Source organism: Pipistrellus hanaki (assembly GCF_964339955.1).
Source record: "Pipistrellus hanaki genome assembly, chromosome: 12".
In the NCBI taxonomy this organism is placed as follows: Eukaryota; Metazoa; Chordata; class Mammalia; order Chiroptera; family Vespertilionidae; genus Pipistrellus; species Pipistrellus hanaki.
The window spans coordinates 39,071,056-39,086,331 of NC_140514.1; the positions used below are offsets into that span (position 1 = coordinate 39,071,056).

Here is a 15,276-nt window from a genome sequence, read left to right on the forward strand (position 1 = left end):
TTGTTCACCATCACTGCTTTGATCGGGAACCTTCCCACGACGGGGCCTGGTATCCAAAACACTTTGGACCACACTGCCTCGCCCGGTGCTCCCCATATATCTAAGGCCTTTCAAAGGCCGTTCCTCCTGATGCCACCGCCAGTGTGAACGTGCAGACAGGAAACCCTGACCAGCAGTACGGTGTTTCCAGGGCTCCTTAGTCTGCTCTGGTCCCTGGTGCAACGTCTGCCTCCAACCGAGGGCGCTTGTGCAAAGACGGCGGGAAACAAACACCAGGAGACAGCATGTGGCTTCTGAAACGGGCACAAGGCTTTCTCCTTTAATAGTGGGTAAAAGAGGAGAATGTACCGGAGGAATGACATGCTCTTTTACACACAGGAGGTTCTCCAGTGACCGGGAGGCCCATCTGCATCAGTAGCTTTCCTAGTGAGTTTTTAAAAAGTTCCCTTTAGGGTTAAAAAATGGACTCTCCTAAATTTCTGCAGTAAATGTGCAACTATTTGTGCAAAATAAAAAGGCCATTTCCAACATATGAGTGAAAAGGAATTGTGAATTTAGGCAAAAAAAAAAAAAAAAGAAAAGAAAAAGAAAAAAGGAAAAGAGGCAACTAAGCGGCCAGGAGCAGAGCCCGGGAGGAGGGCACTAAGGGAGTCTGCAGCGGGCCCAGGTGTGTGCTCAGGGGCCGTAGAGTAAGGTCACGGCCGATGCCAATCTCGGGGACAGCGGGCCCTGGGTCTGGACGTGCTGAGCAAGCAGAGCCAGGTGCGCAGGGCAGCGAGGCGGGCTGAGGCCAGGAGCCTCTCCGGAAGCTTTGCATTCCCTTTGGCAACAGGATTCTGCCGGTTACAGCTTCCAGGTCCTGCTTTCCCCACAATCCACTCAGAGAGACTTTCCTCCAAACGTGAAAACTGCGCAAGGTCCCCGTTACTACTGAAACACGCAGGGTCCCAAGCCAGACGGTCCTTTCAGAAACATGAACCTAGCTCCCCCACGAACTTGGCCAAAGGTTTGTGCCAACTAGGAGGCTGGTGGGCTCCAGCCACCCTTGTTCTCGCCTCTTGTTGAGGCTCCAGGCGCTTGTGCGCCTCCGGGCATCTGAGGCCAGAGCTCAGGAGTCTGAGGGGCTTGGGCACCGGTCTTCCTCCCACGGGCTGGCCCAGTGAGAGGCCTCCAGACAGAAGTAGAAAATCCTGCTTCACCAACGCAGACAACGTGGGCATCGCTGGCCCCTGATCTCACCTTCCTGTGCCCAGGAGCAGTGTGTCTACAGACCGCCCAGACTGAGCGGACTGGGAGAGAGGAGAGCTCCCGCGGGGTCACCTGGAGCTTGGACAGGCTTTTCCTTGGAGGAACGGCTGTGAGCAAAGGGCAGGACAACCCTCTCTCCCCGCCCGGCTTTCCTCTCCAGCACAGTCCTTCCCGGGGGCAGGCCTGACACCAGACCAGCAATGCTGACAAAAAGTCAAACATGGGTGCGCTTAAGGTCCGCCCCATTCCCACCTCAGTCTCGGTGCTCCAAGCTCAGGGATTGTGCTGAAAGCTGAGGATAGGGAAGGAGGGCATTTGGGCCCCTTTTAACAAACAGGACTCAGATGAGTGTCGCCATTTCTGGCCTTTTCAATAAAATCCATGGTTTGGGAGATGGCAGCTTGGGTGTCATTCTGTCGGGCCCCTGCCTTTCCTTGGCCTTTGAGGTTCTTGAAGTTCTAGGGGCAGCACTCCTCCTTGACCCTCATCCAGAGACCCTGGCCCACCAGCCCAGCCCAGAAGGAGCCTCCGGAGGCACCTGCAGAGCCAGCACAGAGCAGCCTGTCCCTCCGGTGGAGGAGGCTGCATGTCCCTGCACATTCTCTTCCCTGTGTGCTTTTCCAGTTGTGATGAGGGAGGGAGGGGTCGGGGGTGGGGAATGACAAAGGCAGCACTGCCCTCTCAGAAGCAGCTCAGCGGCTGGCAGAGGTGAAGGATCCGGTTTGAGGGAACAGGTGAGTGCCTCCTCCCTTAGCCCGGGCCGGAAATACCTGTGTGGCTCACTTATAATTGTTTGTGATGCGCAATTATACACCTGCCAGGAGCCCCAGTGGCAACTTCCTGAAGTGTCTGAAAGTGCAGGTGCCTCTGAGTGGCCTCACAGCACAGCCCCTGCATAAGCCTCGGGAGCATCGCGGACAGCGGGCAGTCTCCGAGCTGGTGGGGGCGGTTCTCTGAGCTCACTCCCGAGTTTTGGGGGTAGGGCCATAGACAGTGTTTCTCAGACAAGGCCAACAGATGGCTGTGGGGACCTTGGAAGGGGACGGGAGCCTTGGGTGACAGCAAGAGCTTTGTACCCAGGATATGACTGAGGGAGGGATGGCAGGGCCAGAGGCAGCAAACCACTAGCCAGGAGACACTCCTTCATGGTGACAGACAGTGGCTCCATCGCTAGTGGCTGCCCGCACGGTGATGTTTCATTTAAAGATGGTGGCCAGAAAGCTGATTTTAAAACACAAAGGAACCATCTCAAGTCATCTTCAGGTTTTACCTAAGGGTCAAGTAAGGGCCATTTTCAGACTTCTGGAGTGTGACCTCCCCTGATGGCACTGCGGGGAGGCCAGTCTGGGACTCTGGGAGGGTAACTGGTGACCTGCACCCTGAAAGAAGAACATGAGATGAATGGGGAAGGGGCTGGGGCCCCTACAGTGAGCCACGGGGTCCAGGGACCACCCCTGCTCCATCCTGTCACAGAAGAACTAGCAGCAGAAGCATCGGGCCAGGGCCAGGCTAAAGGATCTGCTCTCCGCGGGGGACCGGGGGAAAGCGGTCACCTTGCCACCTGCCATGCTTGTCACCGGCAAGTGAGAGTCGGTGGACGGAGGAGAGGCGCCCCAGGACCGTGTGGCCTTCCCCGCGCTAGACAGCCACAGGCCCTTGCCTTGCATCGGCCCCACCTGGGGTGACCGGGGTACCCGGGGTGAACAGGATGTACTGAATCACCCTTTCGCCTGCTCACTGCACCTCCACTGCCAGGTACCCACTGTGTCTGTGTAGTGGCACCTCCACTGCCAGGTACCCACTGTGTCTGTGTAGTGAAAGGCCCAGACCTAAGCGCCAGAGCCACGGCGAAAGGTGTTCATTGTCCGGGACTGATGGCACCACATCTCTGTGATGACACAGAGTGTGCGGCACAGACTCCCCCAGCCCCAGCCCCACAACCTCTCACAGGCTGGCTTCCTCTTGTGCCTCCGTTACTATAGGGAAAGGTTATGCGAATACTGTACATAGGTTATTAAAAAAATACATTTCTCTCTCTGAAGAAGAATGCACAAGGGCAGGGCCAGCCGGGCCCCAGCCCGGACTGCGGGGCCGCCTTCACAAGTGGTGGCTGCTGATGAGCCCGCGGAGCTGCCTGGCCACGGTGTCAATCAGCTTCTGCTTGTCCCGCTCGTTTTTACGAAACTGTGCGAACATGTTGTTCTTGCGGCTCGTGTCCTTCATCCTGAACAGAGAAGGAGAGAAAGAGAGCTAGTGTTGGAGGGGACCGTGGTGGAAGGGGAGCTGGCAAGGTAGGATGGAGCAGCGATCCCTAACTGTCACCCAGCCTTTTAGTCCAGAGCATCCCCTTGGCCAGGCTTATCCTTGTCTGTTACTCAGGAAGCTGCTTCTCTAATTCACCCTCCTCCAGAGTCAGTCAGGAGTCACCTGTGGAGGGCTAACCCCCATGGCTAACCCCTCCTCACCCTCCCTGCTCCATCCCCTTCCACCCCCAGGCATACACCTGTTGTGGGGAGGAACCTGGGACACGCCATAGCCATGAGGCCAAGAGCTCTCACGGAATATCTAGGACAGTGTTTTTCAACCTTTTTTGGGCAAAGGCACACTTGTTTCATGAAAAAAATCACGAGGCACACCACCATTAGAAAATGTTAAAAAATTTAACTCTGTGCCTATATTGACTATATATAAAGTAATTCTCTTGAATAGGAATCAAATAAACACAAAGAAAGTATTTTATAATTACTTTATTATGAAATATTAAGTAAACAAAATAGTGAAAAATTATAAAATTCTTGTCTTGTCTGCACCTACGGCACACCAGGCAACATCTCGCGGCACACTAGTGTGCCACGGAACAGCGGTTGAAAAACGCTGATCTAGGACCTGCTTATCACCGCTGAAGCCGTCTCACGCCTGCTGGGACCTCAGAGCTGGCATTTGAAAGGTAAAGAAAGCAGAAGCATGCTCTCAGCCAGCAGTTCCAGGAGAAAGGAGGATAACACCGTGTAACTCTAACCCTCACTACAGCTGGCTGCTCTACTCCAGGCCTAACAAGATTGAGGGCTGGACCTATTCTCTCTTTTCCTCTGCCTCAGAGTGAGGACCCAGAGGCGGGAGGTGGCAGAGAGCCTGGTGCTAAGGAAACAGATGAGCCCTGTTCTCGCACTTGATAAACCAGGGCTTTTGGCAAGAGAAGCCCGAGTTCTCAATGGCTGTCTAGGTCCTCAGGCCTCTGACCTATGGAGAGCTTTCTACCAACGGTCCAGAGCACGCTCCTAGCACATTCCTCAAGCACAGACCATGGACAGCTCTGATCAGCGGAGAGACGCCATTGGGGAGCATGGATATAGAAAGTCAAGGGCAGGCTGAGGCAGCCACAGCATCCTCCAAGTCTGACTACACTACTGCAACAGAGGCCAGGAGTCTGCTGTTCCCTGCAGAGGGCCCATGCATCCCCCCTGGCATCTGTTGGTAACTTAACTTTGGCCCCAGCCTCTGCACACCAGACTTCTAGCCCTCAGCGAGTTCTAGTCCAGAGACTTGCGAACACTGCCCAGACCACTTTCTCCCTGGGGGAGGGGAGGCTGGGCTTCTCCGTCATCTGCTCCCTGATCTCGCAGCTCCCTGCGCTGCAAGGGGACAGGTGCACATGTGTCAAACACACGGCCCGCGGGCCAAATCCAGCCCGCCAGGCCTTTGCAATGTGGCCCACACCGCGCTGTCATCACTGCACTCCGCTGTCAGTTTATGACATTGTCAGTTTATGACTGTTCAGTAAACCATTCAGCCCGCGGTTTAGGCTGGATTTTAGATTTTGGCCCCTTCTCTGATTGAGTTCGACACCCCTAGAGAGGATGGGGAGGGGAGGGAAGAAACCCAGCAGCGGGAGTAAGCCCCCCCAGGCACACTCCTGTGGCCAAGGCTGCCCGCTGTTCTCTGGGGGCACCCTGTGTGAGGGGCAGATCAGAGGCCAGAGATGCCACGGGACACATATCTGAGTGTAAGAGGTTCTGATGAGCGCCACGGCTCTGACTGTCAGTGAGACTCCTCTCTCTGATCTGAGCCTGGGGGCCTCCAGGCTGGGATCACACAGCAGCACGCTGAGAACAGTGCACGTTTGGCACAGCCACCTGCCTAAGGAGGCCTGTGTGTGGAGGGGGAAGGAGAGGTAACAGGCTCGGAGGTTTAGGTTGAAAAGAAAGCACAAGAGTCCTCAAGGCCACGAGGACTTGGTCCTTGGTCCTTGGTCCTTCCCACATAACGCCTGTCATGTCTGTGGACCTGGCCTGGTTTGAGATTCTTTGTCCCAGAGAAGGAATCCTTTTCATTTGTAAATTATGCTATGAATCTAAACAGGACAACACAAAACAAAGAGAAAGAGGAAAGGAAGAAAACCACTTCCTGGTTTACAGAACATTTCATCTACGTCCTATGTCATCATTCGCTTTAGGACTCCTCACACCGCCCAGAGACCAGCAGCTGAAGCTGGCTGTCGGCTCCCACGGGAAGCTCCCGAGTGGGTAGGAGAGTAAAGGGGAGTCTCTGAGACTCAGGGGCTAGTTTCCTTGATCATTAGGCCTGGGATGACTGGACAGATAAACTCAGGGGCCCCTAGGGCTGGCGGCAGCTGCTGGTTTGTCTGTAGAATGCTCAGATACCAGAGAGAACCCTCTCCCTGCCCTTCCGCAAGACCAGATTCCGACCCGCTTTCTACAGCCACCGCTCGGTGACCCAGGAGCACCTTCTCCTTCCTGCATGCCCTCCCAGGTCTCTGGGTCCTGCCAGGCCCCTCCACCCCCATTAAGAAGGGCCAGGACGAGGGCGAGAGTCAAGCTCTGGGAGAGCTGGTGGTGGGGAAGGCAGGAACAAGCCAGGAAAAGGGATGATTCCTATGAGGCTGGGAAATACAGGTTTTAGGGTGGCCTTTGGCTCAACTATGCTTGGAAGGAAGCTTTTAAACCCCGCTGATGGCTTGGGCTAAGCACATGCCTGGGTGACTGACTGGGCCTTCAGGATGCTTCAGAGAGGCAGGTTATTTCACCCTATGGCTGGTCCACAGGAAGTGGAGGGGCCAGTACTTCTGGGTCATTGGCTGGAAGGTCCTAGGTCAAGGGTGGACATATAACAAATATGACATCTAAGCACCAACTCGAGAGCCAAAACATCCCCCCATCTTAGCTGGGCACTGAGATTTCTGTCTTGCCTCTAATAATGAGTCCTCTGTGGGAGGGAGATGTGGTTCCAGGTCTTAAAGCCATGGGCCTCATCAGCAGGAGGCAGGGAGGCTGCGGAGGAGTTCCCTCTGGCGGGGCTGCATTTCAGGCCCTGCACCAGCAGGAGTATTGCGTGTATCAGGAAGCTGAGTGGGAAGAGCCCTTTACCTGGCACTGATGGGGAACATTCCTGCCTCCACTTCCAGCCCTAAAGGAACTGGTAAGCCAAGGGTCACGCTCAGGACCAGGGGGAGAGGAGGCAGCCAGCCAGTTGGCACCAGGCTGGTTCAGTAGATTAGTATGTCAGGGTGGGGACAACTCACAAGGCAGGGATTTTAGTGTCATCATTAGTGTCAATGAGGAAACCAGAAGGACTTGCCTCAAAGTGATGCGAAAGGCCCAAGTGAATAATATACTTACTCTCTAGATATCCTAGGGAGGAAGGTCATTGAAGGAGAGAACCAAGGGAAAAAGGTTAAAATGGAGTATCAGTCTCTGTCTTGGTCTGGACAAAGCTGCACTCTGGGCTTCTAGTTCCTTGGCTCCAAACACATACCTCTGCATCCTGCTCTTGCCCATCCCCCAGCTCCTCCCCTTGGACATTCCAATCACACTGCATAGTGGGAAGGAGACACCTAGTCCCTCTTGCTTAAGGCTCCATTCTGACCTCCTAGACTCTGGCCCTTGCCTTCCCAGGATTTGAGACTTGCTTGACTGGCCATATACATAGACCTGCCACATTGCCTAAATGTAGGATACTCTTCTAAGAGGCTTCTACAAGCTGGGTTCACTAGCTTGAAGACAAGAGAAAGCTTCCCTTCTACATGGGTCTTCCTCTCTGGCCAGCCAGCTCTCAATGAGGTTAACAAATGTCAGAGCCAGGCTGCAATGCATAGGGGATCCCAGCACGTGGGTGATACGATGGTTAGCCATGCAATGTTCTAGAACTGGCTAACTCAATCTCAGGGGTAGCAACCTTTGTCAACTAGTGACTACGTCAGGCAAGAATTAGATACCTTTTCCCACGTAGCTTCCTTGGGACAGTCAGCGCAATAAAGCTCAATCTGTTAGGGAGCAGTGGGGAGTGAGTCAGTTCTAGTGAAGGTTTCAGTAGGCCCAAGAGTTTCTTGGCTGGAGTTGGAGAGACCACTGTTCTATGGGGCTGTTCTATCCATCATCACACTCTGTTTACCAGGCTGGCATGAGCCCCAAACTAAGGCATCTTCCTTTCCTCTCTTGTCATCTCTAGTTAAAGACATGTCACCCCATGAAGCTCTAAGTAGTCAGAGTCCAACTGACTGTACTTGGCCTCATTTGTGGGTTTCAAGAATTAAGAGGCTACAAGAAGACTGGCCTGTCAAATCTAATGATGGAGACTACTGACAGCACCTATGGCACCTTCAGGGACACGGCCTCTCTGCTGTCTTGTTCAGGAACTGACCACCCCCACCCCCATGCCTCTCTCCCTACTGCCCCACACAGACCACTGGCCTGGGTACTCACTTCTCGAGCAGGGTCAAAGCTGTCACTGGGTTTACACGGAGGTACTTGCAATTGGGCTGACCATAGTCGGCAAGGTAGGTTGACCAATCCCACTGGATGAAGAGATCCAAAAGCTGTAAAACACCCAAATCCCCACCCCGAGGATTAATCAGACAGACGAGACAAACCCCTCAGAAATCCTCAGCATCCTTCACTACCAGCTACCAGTATATTTGAAAAACAAAAAGGTAGTAAGAGAAAGAATGGCTACAAACTATAATGCAACAGAACTTTAACGAGTAATCATTAGAAGTCAGCCCTCTGCTGTGAGCCCTGTAGGGGTGCAGGCAGCCAGAGCTCAGAGGCAGGCCAGTACAGAAACAACTGCACTGAATCAAAACTCAGGACTATAACAATTAGCTCTAACTCATTCACTTAACAAATACTTATCAAAGGTCTTCCACGTGCCAAGCACGATTCTAGAAGCTCAGAATTCAGCAACGAATAAACAAAGGTGGATGGAGCCCAGTGTCACATATGCGGTCACACATGCAGTTGCATGAGCTTTAGGTTGAAAGGTCTGGATTCAAATACCAGAGTCACGACTTTCTGCATTGACTTTACCCATTACACAGTGGCTAGAGACACATACATATGTTTACTGTTGGTTACTTATTATTGTAGAAAGTCCCTCAACTTGGGTCTGCCCAATATTTTCTCATGGTTAGACTGAGGCATCAGTTCTGAACCGGGGGAGATCTTGCCTCCCAGTGGACATCTGGCAAATTTGGAGGCATTTTGATTGTAACAAGGTTGGGATGGTGACACTCCTGGCATCTAGTGGGTAGAAGCCAGGGATGGTGGTGAACACCCTCTGATGCTCAGGTCAGCCCTACACCGAGCAATTACCCAACACAAAATGTCAACATTGAGGTTATGCATTTTTTTTGTAAAATTACTACAGAAGTGATATTGGGCCCTTCTTACTGCATCATCTCAGGTGTACGTGCTGTCCCTGTATCTCATTATTAGTGATATTGACATTGACCACTTGGGTAAGGTGGTGGCTGATGAGTCTCTTCACTGCAACGTTACTATTTGTACCTTTGTAATTAATACTTTTCTTGTGAAAGATATACTTTGAGACTATGCATATATCCAGTTTCTCCTCAAAGTTTGGTGGATCCTGCATGCAACAATATTTACTGCAGTGTTTGACGGCTTCTCTCGTTTCTCTGTAGTTATTAATTGGAATTCTTTGGTAGGAAAAAGTGCTGCCCGTTCCCCTCCATTTATTTATATCAGTGTGATCTCATGGATATTTATTTTATTTCATGGATTATAACCTCATGCACTAACTGTTTACTTTGTTGTTCAATTTGTTCCAGCCTTGGCCATTAGGGACTCCTTCAGATTGCTTGCCTATGTATTTTCGACCTGTCCCTATTCTTTTTTGACACTTGCTTACATTCTGGTACTATAAGATGTTCCAAGCTCGTCTTGTACCTTCCCAGACCCAGCTCTGGAATCTGTCACTTCTCTAAAGAGCTCAGGCTCCTTTAATTGGAGAATGGGTTTTAGCATCTATGTTTATCTCCGTATCTATTTGCATGAGTAAATTGAAATTATGAGTTCATACTTGATGTCTCTGCTTTCAGTCTAACACCCTGGGGTTCACTCTAGCCTTCCATCTTCCTTAATTTATCACTTCTTTCTGTGACAGTGAGAAACCTGACCCCCATGGCCTATAATATATTGTACTTACAGTTCACCCTTGTACAACATAGGTTTGAATTGGATGGGTCCACTTACACACAGGTTTTTCAATAAAAACCTGTACTGTTTTCAATCTGCAGCTAGGAGTCTACATATGTGGAGGGCTGACTGTGTTCCCTGACATATGGCATTTTGAGAATCCATGATTTTTGGTACCTATCTGGGATCTTGGAACCAATCTAGCATGGATATTGAGGAACAACTAAGTTTCGGGGGAATCAAAAGTTATATGTGGATTTTCAACTGTATGGGTGGCTGGCATCCCTAATCTCCACGTTGTTCGAGGGTCAACTGTATTTGTTTAATTCTACAATAAAATAGTTTCAGAATTGTTAATCTATGCCCCTATGAGAAACAAACTGACTACCTGGAATACTAGGACTTGAATGTTCTTTATGTCTTCAAGCTTTCCAGTAAAAAGAACTGATTTTTAAACTACTTGGGCTAGTTCTTTCTCCCTCACCATTTTTTCATTACTTCTGTTCCATTTTGGATTCCTCCCACATGCTAACTGATTTTAATTAATTTATTTATTTTTGGGAATAAGTCAGAGCTGTATAAAAAATATACTCAGAAGTGTCATTCCCTCCTCATCCCAGCTAACCTGTTCTATCCTCCCCACTCCTTTCTACCCCTTTCCTCTCCACCTCTGCAGGTAACCAGTCTAGTTTCTGGTTTACCCTCTTTTGTTTCCTTTGTACCAGTGGGAAGATCCGTGTGCATTTCCTGCCTCTCCTTTCTCTCCTGAAGTGGGGCACACTCTAGATACTCTCTTGCACTTTGCTTTTTTCACTCCCTGGTATATCTTAGAACTCACTCCCTAGATGCTAATTGCGCATTAGTGATCCTATTTTTGATTTACTCGTACAAGTGCTCTTTTTATAAACCAGACAAGTCATTTTCAAGGCACAGACAAGACATTATGTTTTGGGGCATTTGATCATTAAGCTGGCGGAACAGGAGAGTATTAGCTATTTAGAGAGTAGGACACGAGAATAAATGTGTCACTTTATTCAATGATTCCACCAGTCACTAATGATGCGTTGCCCTCAAACACAGAAGCATCTGCTTGCAGTATTTATCAGAACAGGAGAATTAACCGAATGCAGTAATTAATGTGATACCTTATAAGCTATATAGGATAATAAAAATTGTAAATGATATGATTATTGGCTATTATACAAAAACGTGTTGCAGTGGGAAAGGATAGGACAAGGTAAGACATTTTGAATCAGGTTATACTAAGCAAACTTTCTATGATAGAATCTTTTTCTTTTTTTGCCTCCTCTATAATTTTTAAAAAATATATATTTTATTGATTTTTTACAGAGAGGAAGGGAGAGAGATAGAGAGCTAGAAACGTCGATGAGAGAGAAACATCGACCAGCTGCCTCTTGCACACCCCCTACTGGGGATGTGCCCGCAACGAATGTACATGCCCCTGACCGGAATCAAACCTGGGACCTTTCAGTCCGAAGGCCGATGCTCTACCACTGAGCCAAACCAGTTTGGCTCCTCTATAACTTTTATCTATAAGATTTTAATTAGGGCTTTGGCAGTTCTAAAGCTGTTTCTACTTCTACTATATTTCATTGTTACTGAAGAACATTCCCTTGGTTTAATAGTACTCAATTATAATTTTGGTTTCATGAAGGTGGGGGATGGGGAGGACAAGATCCAGATAGCATAAGCAACTTGCTGGAACACAAAGCAGACAAGTGGTAGAGCTGGCTCAATGGCTTATACTCCCCAATGCGCCATAGCTGTTTATTTTTGAAAAATCATCATTGATTTGGTCTCTAGGTGTTTGCCCGAGGCCAGGTAAATTCTGAACAGTCTTTCTTTTTTGCTATCACAAAAAAGAAAGAGCTTATATGCATACTAGAGGCCCAATGCATGAAATTTGTGCAGGGGCCTTGGCCCTGGCCCCCACTGCGGCCACGGCCTGTTGCAGCTTTGTCCAGAAGGAAGGATGTCCGGTTTAATTAGAATTTTATGCTTTTATTATTATAGATATGTATAATGCATGGACACAGACAATAGTGTGGTGAAGGCCTGAGAAGGGGGTGGGAGTGGAGGCAGTCAGTTGGGGACATTTATAATACTTTCAAAAATAAAGATAATTTTTTTAAAAAGACACCCCCACCCTCCCTCATGCCTGCAAAGATTCCCCAGAGGTTATTTTCTTTGCATGTTTTTTTGTTTTTTGTTTTTTTCCTTGAACAGACACACTGTAGGTGTGTCCTTGAAGTAAACTTGATCTATGAACATATGAATTTGGACTTTATATACATCCCGGGATAATTCCATGATCAACAGGTTAGACTCTCACGCTCCTCTGGTGCACTTCGCATATCATCTAACTGACGAAGCTCTAAACGTGCTGCCTCTTTAGAACGTGGCTACTATGCAAAGTGCCGGGTAAAGAGGACAGCGATTCACAGAACACTGAGCCAGGAGAGTTTCTTCTGCCCCGCCTTCGACAGGATGAAACAGATCACATCATTATAAAGCAACTTTTCATGAAAACTGAGGCACAGGCACCACAAAAAAGAGCCTGAGGCTGGTGGACCCGGGACTGACAGGGTGACCGCAGAGAAACCAAATCCACTTTTCTTGCTCAGATGTGGCATCACAATAGCTGTCAACAGCTGAGGGCAGATAAGAGCATGGTTGTGAAAAGTTCACTAGAAACACAGAATTGGCTGATGACTCATTTGTGCTTATTGACCAAGATCTCCTCCAACTCCTTGTCGGGGCCACTCATTCCTGCCTTCCACATCTCCCCAGGAGCGCTCCTGACACAGGCAAACACAGGAGGAAGTAGAAAGCTGGGATTATTTTCACAAACTTAAACTGAGTGCCAGCGATGCATTGAGCTCTTCCGGGCATGTGAAAGGATGAATGAGACTCTCTGATCTTGGGGAACTCAGGCTGGTAAATAACGGTACAGAATGATGTGAGTACTCTAACAGGGTGCGAAGAAAGTTCAAAGGAAGGACATCCAAACCTGAGCCAGGGAGGTGGCGGTTACTCTAGGAATAACCAAGACAATGAGCAAGTGGTCAATGGCCTCACATACTAAGCTAAGGAGGCTGAATTTCAGCCTGGACGTTTCTCTACTTATGTACATCAAGGTTGCTATCTGCTTTCTTTGAGACTATGGGATGAAAAACTACAGCCACCACTTGTCTTTGTAAATAAAGTTTTATTGGAGCACAGCCATGCTCGCTGGTGAACATGATTTAGGATTGCTTATGTGCTCTAACAGCTGAGTTTAGTAAAGACGGAGGCCATATGGCCTGAAAAACATGAAGTGTTCACTATCCACTTCTTTTACAGAAAAAGTCTGCCTCTCCATCCAGGCCAGGGAGGGCGGTGTGCTTTGAAACTCTCTTAGATGTAAGATGTCTAATATCTACTAAATAAATTAAGAAAGGAAAAAAAAAATAGCTTAAAGGGAGACCCTTCTAATTATAAGGAGGTGGCAAAAAAGTCATTATTTTCACATGCGGCATCACATGTGTTTGGGGAAATACCTTGCTTGTAAGACTCCCAGGGTAGGACAGAAGGGGAAGGAGTCTGTTAGTCTTTTTCTTGAGGGCGACTCTAAAGAGAGGAGAGGACACTGACAGGCATGAGAGGGTGAGGAAGGAAAGTCCCAGTGGTGTGAGAGCCCCAAATAGCTCTGGAGACCTGGGCTGTCTGGTAAGGAACTGTGTAGCAGGTGACATAAGTCTCCCTTAAAAACCACCCCCTTAGACCCAATTTTTAGACAAATCTACTGTGCTCTCAATTGCTTGGGCGAATTTATTGTATTTTTTGGTGAACTCACAGACACTGGGTTTCCCACTAGCCAGCTACAAACTACACCGTGGTAATGGGAGCCGGGAGAGAGGAAGTGCGGAGGTATCTCGGGATTCACAGCACGCTGATAGGCCTCCGGGTTTTCCACAGGCTCCGGGGCAGGGCTGGGGACCGGTTCCCAGTTCCTTTGGATCTCTATACGTTAAAATGAAAAATAAGTTCTGCAACCACAACCCCTCAGTAGGCTGGCTCTTGAGCCTCCCAGATAGGCCCGACCTCTTCTTTTGCTCTCGGCTGCGTGGGGGGCAAGGAAGGGACAGTGGTGGCTGTGCAGTTAGTTAGCGGCTCTCCCTCCTGCTCAGCTGCCCTGTGGGCGGAGGCTTCCGTAGGCTCTTGATGGGAGACCAAGGGCACATCAGCAGCTTCCCCTGAACGTCACTCTGAGAAATATTTATTTGCCTCATAAATGTGGGTTTATAGGTTTGCTACCTAAACTCTTCACCTCTGAAACTACCTTGGTAAAGAGAAGGACAGGAGGCTTAAGACTCTCCCATTGTATCAGCTGGTATGGGGAAAGGGGGCTGGCGGGGGGTGGGGGGGTGGGGGGGGTGGGATTGACAGACACACAGGAGTGTGAAGATTTCCAAGTAAAAAAATGCCAACTCCAAGCAATCCTTTGTGTCAGAGGCTTCTGGGAGGCCATTGCACATGGATGTGCACAATGATGACAGCATCTATCCTGCTGCAGGGGCCAGAGGAAAAGCTATTATCACCCTGGGTGGTAACAGCCCTGCTGTGCATACAGGTTCAAGGGGAAGGTGCAGGGAGGCCTCTGCTAGGGTTGACTGAGCTGCTCCAGGTGGGTGGGGAAGGCAGGTAGGTGTGGCCACAGATGTGGTCGAAGGAGGTCAGAGCGGTGGGGCAGTGTTCATTTTCTTTCAGCATATTGTGATTTGTTAAAGGTTCCTAGGTTAGAAACTATATTGTTGAATTTTTAACTAACCTCCCCGCCCCCCGCCCCATTTTTGGCCAAAATGAGTAAGTGGTTTATTATAAAAGCACCCTGCAAAGATACCATGGACTGAACAATGTAAATATAGGCAAAAGTCAAGAAAATGATGTTTTGAGTGTTCACACCTTTGAGTACGATGTGCAAGCTCTTTGTTGCCCACGTTATAAAGTAAAAACAAAGAGTTAACCAGATATGATAAAGCCATGCTCCAAATTTGAAATTATCACTCTATTTAAAATATGATTTGTATCCACTATTGTGAATAGTAAACTTTACTTAGCCCAAGTACATATTGTGCCATGAAATATTAATGATAGTAACATGTGTGTGTACATTCCTATAGGCATACTCACAAGCAGACTTTGAACTGTAACAGCAAGTTCTGTCACTTAAAATGCAGTGAGGAAGAGGGTGTTGGAGGGAGTATCCTTTGGAAGTTATTCAGTCTTATAATCACAATTTCTTAATAAATTGTCAAACATACAAATAGATTAGGGGTGAGTTCTCAAGATTTTTTTTTGCCAACAGTAATGGTCAATCAAAAAAGTTTGAAGAGCCCTGGCCTAGTGGCTCAGTGGTTGGAGCATTATCCTGTGCACCAAAAAGTTTTGGGTTCAGTTCCTAGTCAGGTCACATACTGCGGAGGCAGATTCGATTCCTGATCAGGGTGTGTACGGGAGACAACTAATTGATCTCTCTCTCTCTCTCTCTCTCTCTCTCTCTCTCTCTCTCTCT

General features: G+C 49.0%; 1 protein-coding gene across 8 annotated transcripts in view; it reads right to left on the reverse strand.

The window, feature by feature from the left end:
- Positions 1-287: 287 nt before the first annotated feature.
- EXOC6B (exocyst complex component 6B) overlaps positions 288-15,276 on the reverse strand; it is a 470,364-nt gene continuing 455,375 nt past the window's right edge. For all 8 annotated transcript variants that reach the window (XM_084901284.1, XM_084901290.1, XM_084901283.1 and 5 more), the window contains 3 exons: positions 7,968-8,080; positions 3,031-3,472; positions 288-2,991 (listed from right to left, as the gene is read on the reverse strand). In XM_084901284.1, the coding sequence (XP_084757410.1) occupies positions 3,346-3,472; positions 7,968-8,080 (240 nt within the window). In that variant the 3' untranslated portion in view covers positions 288-2,991; positions 3,031-3,345. The remainder of the gene's footprint in view (positions 2,992-3,030; positions 3,473-7,967; positions 8,081-15,276) is intronic.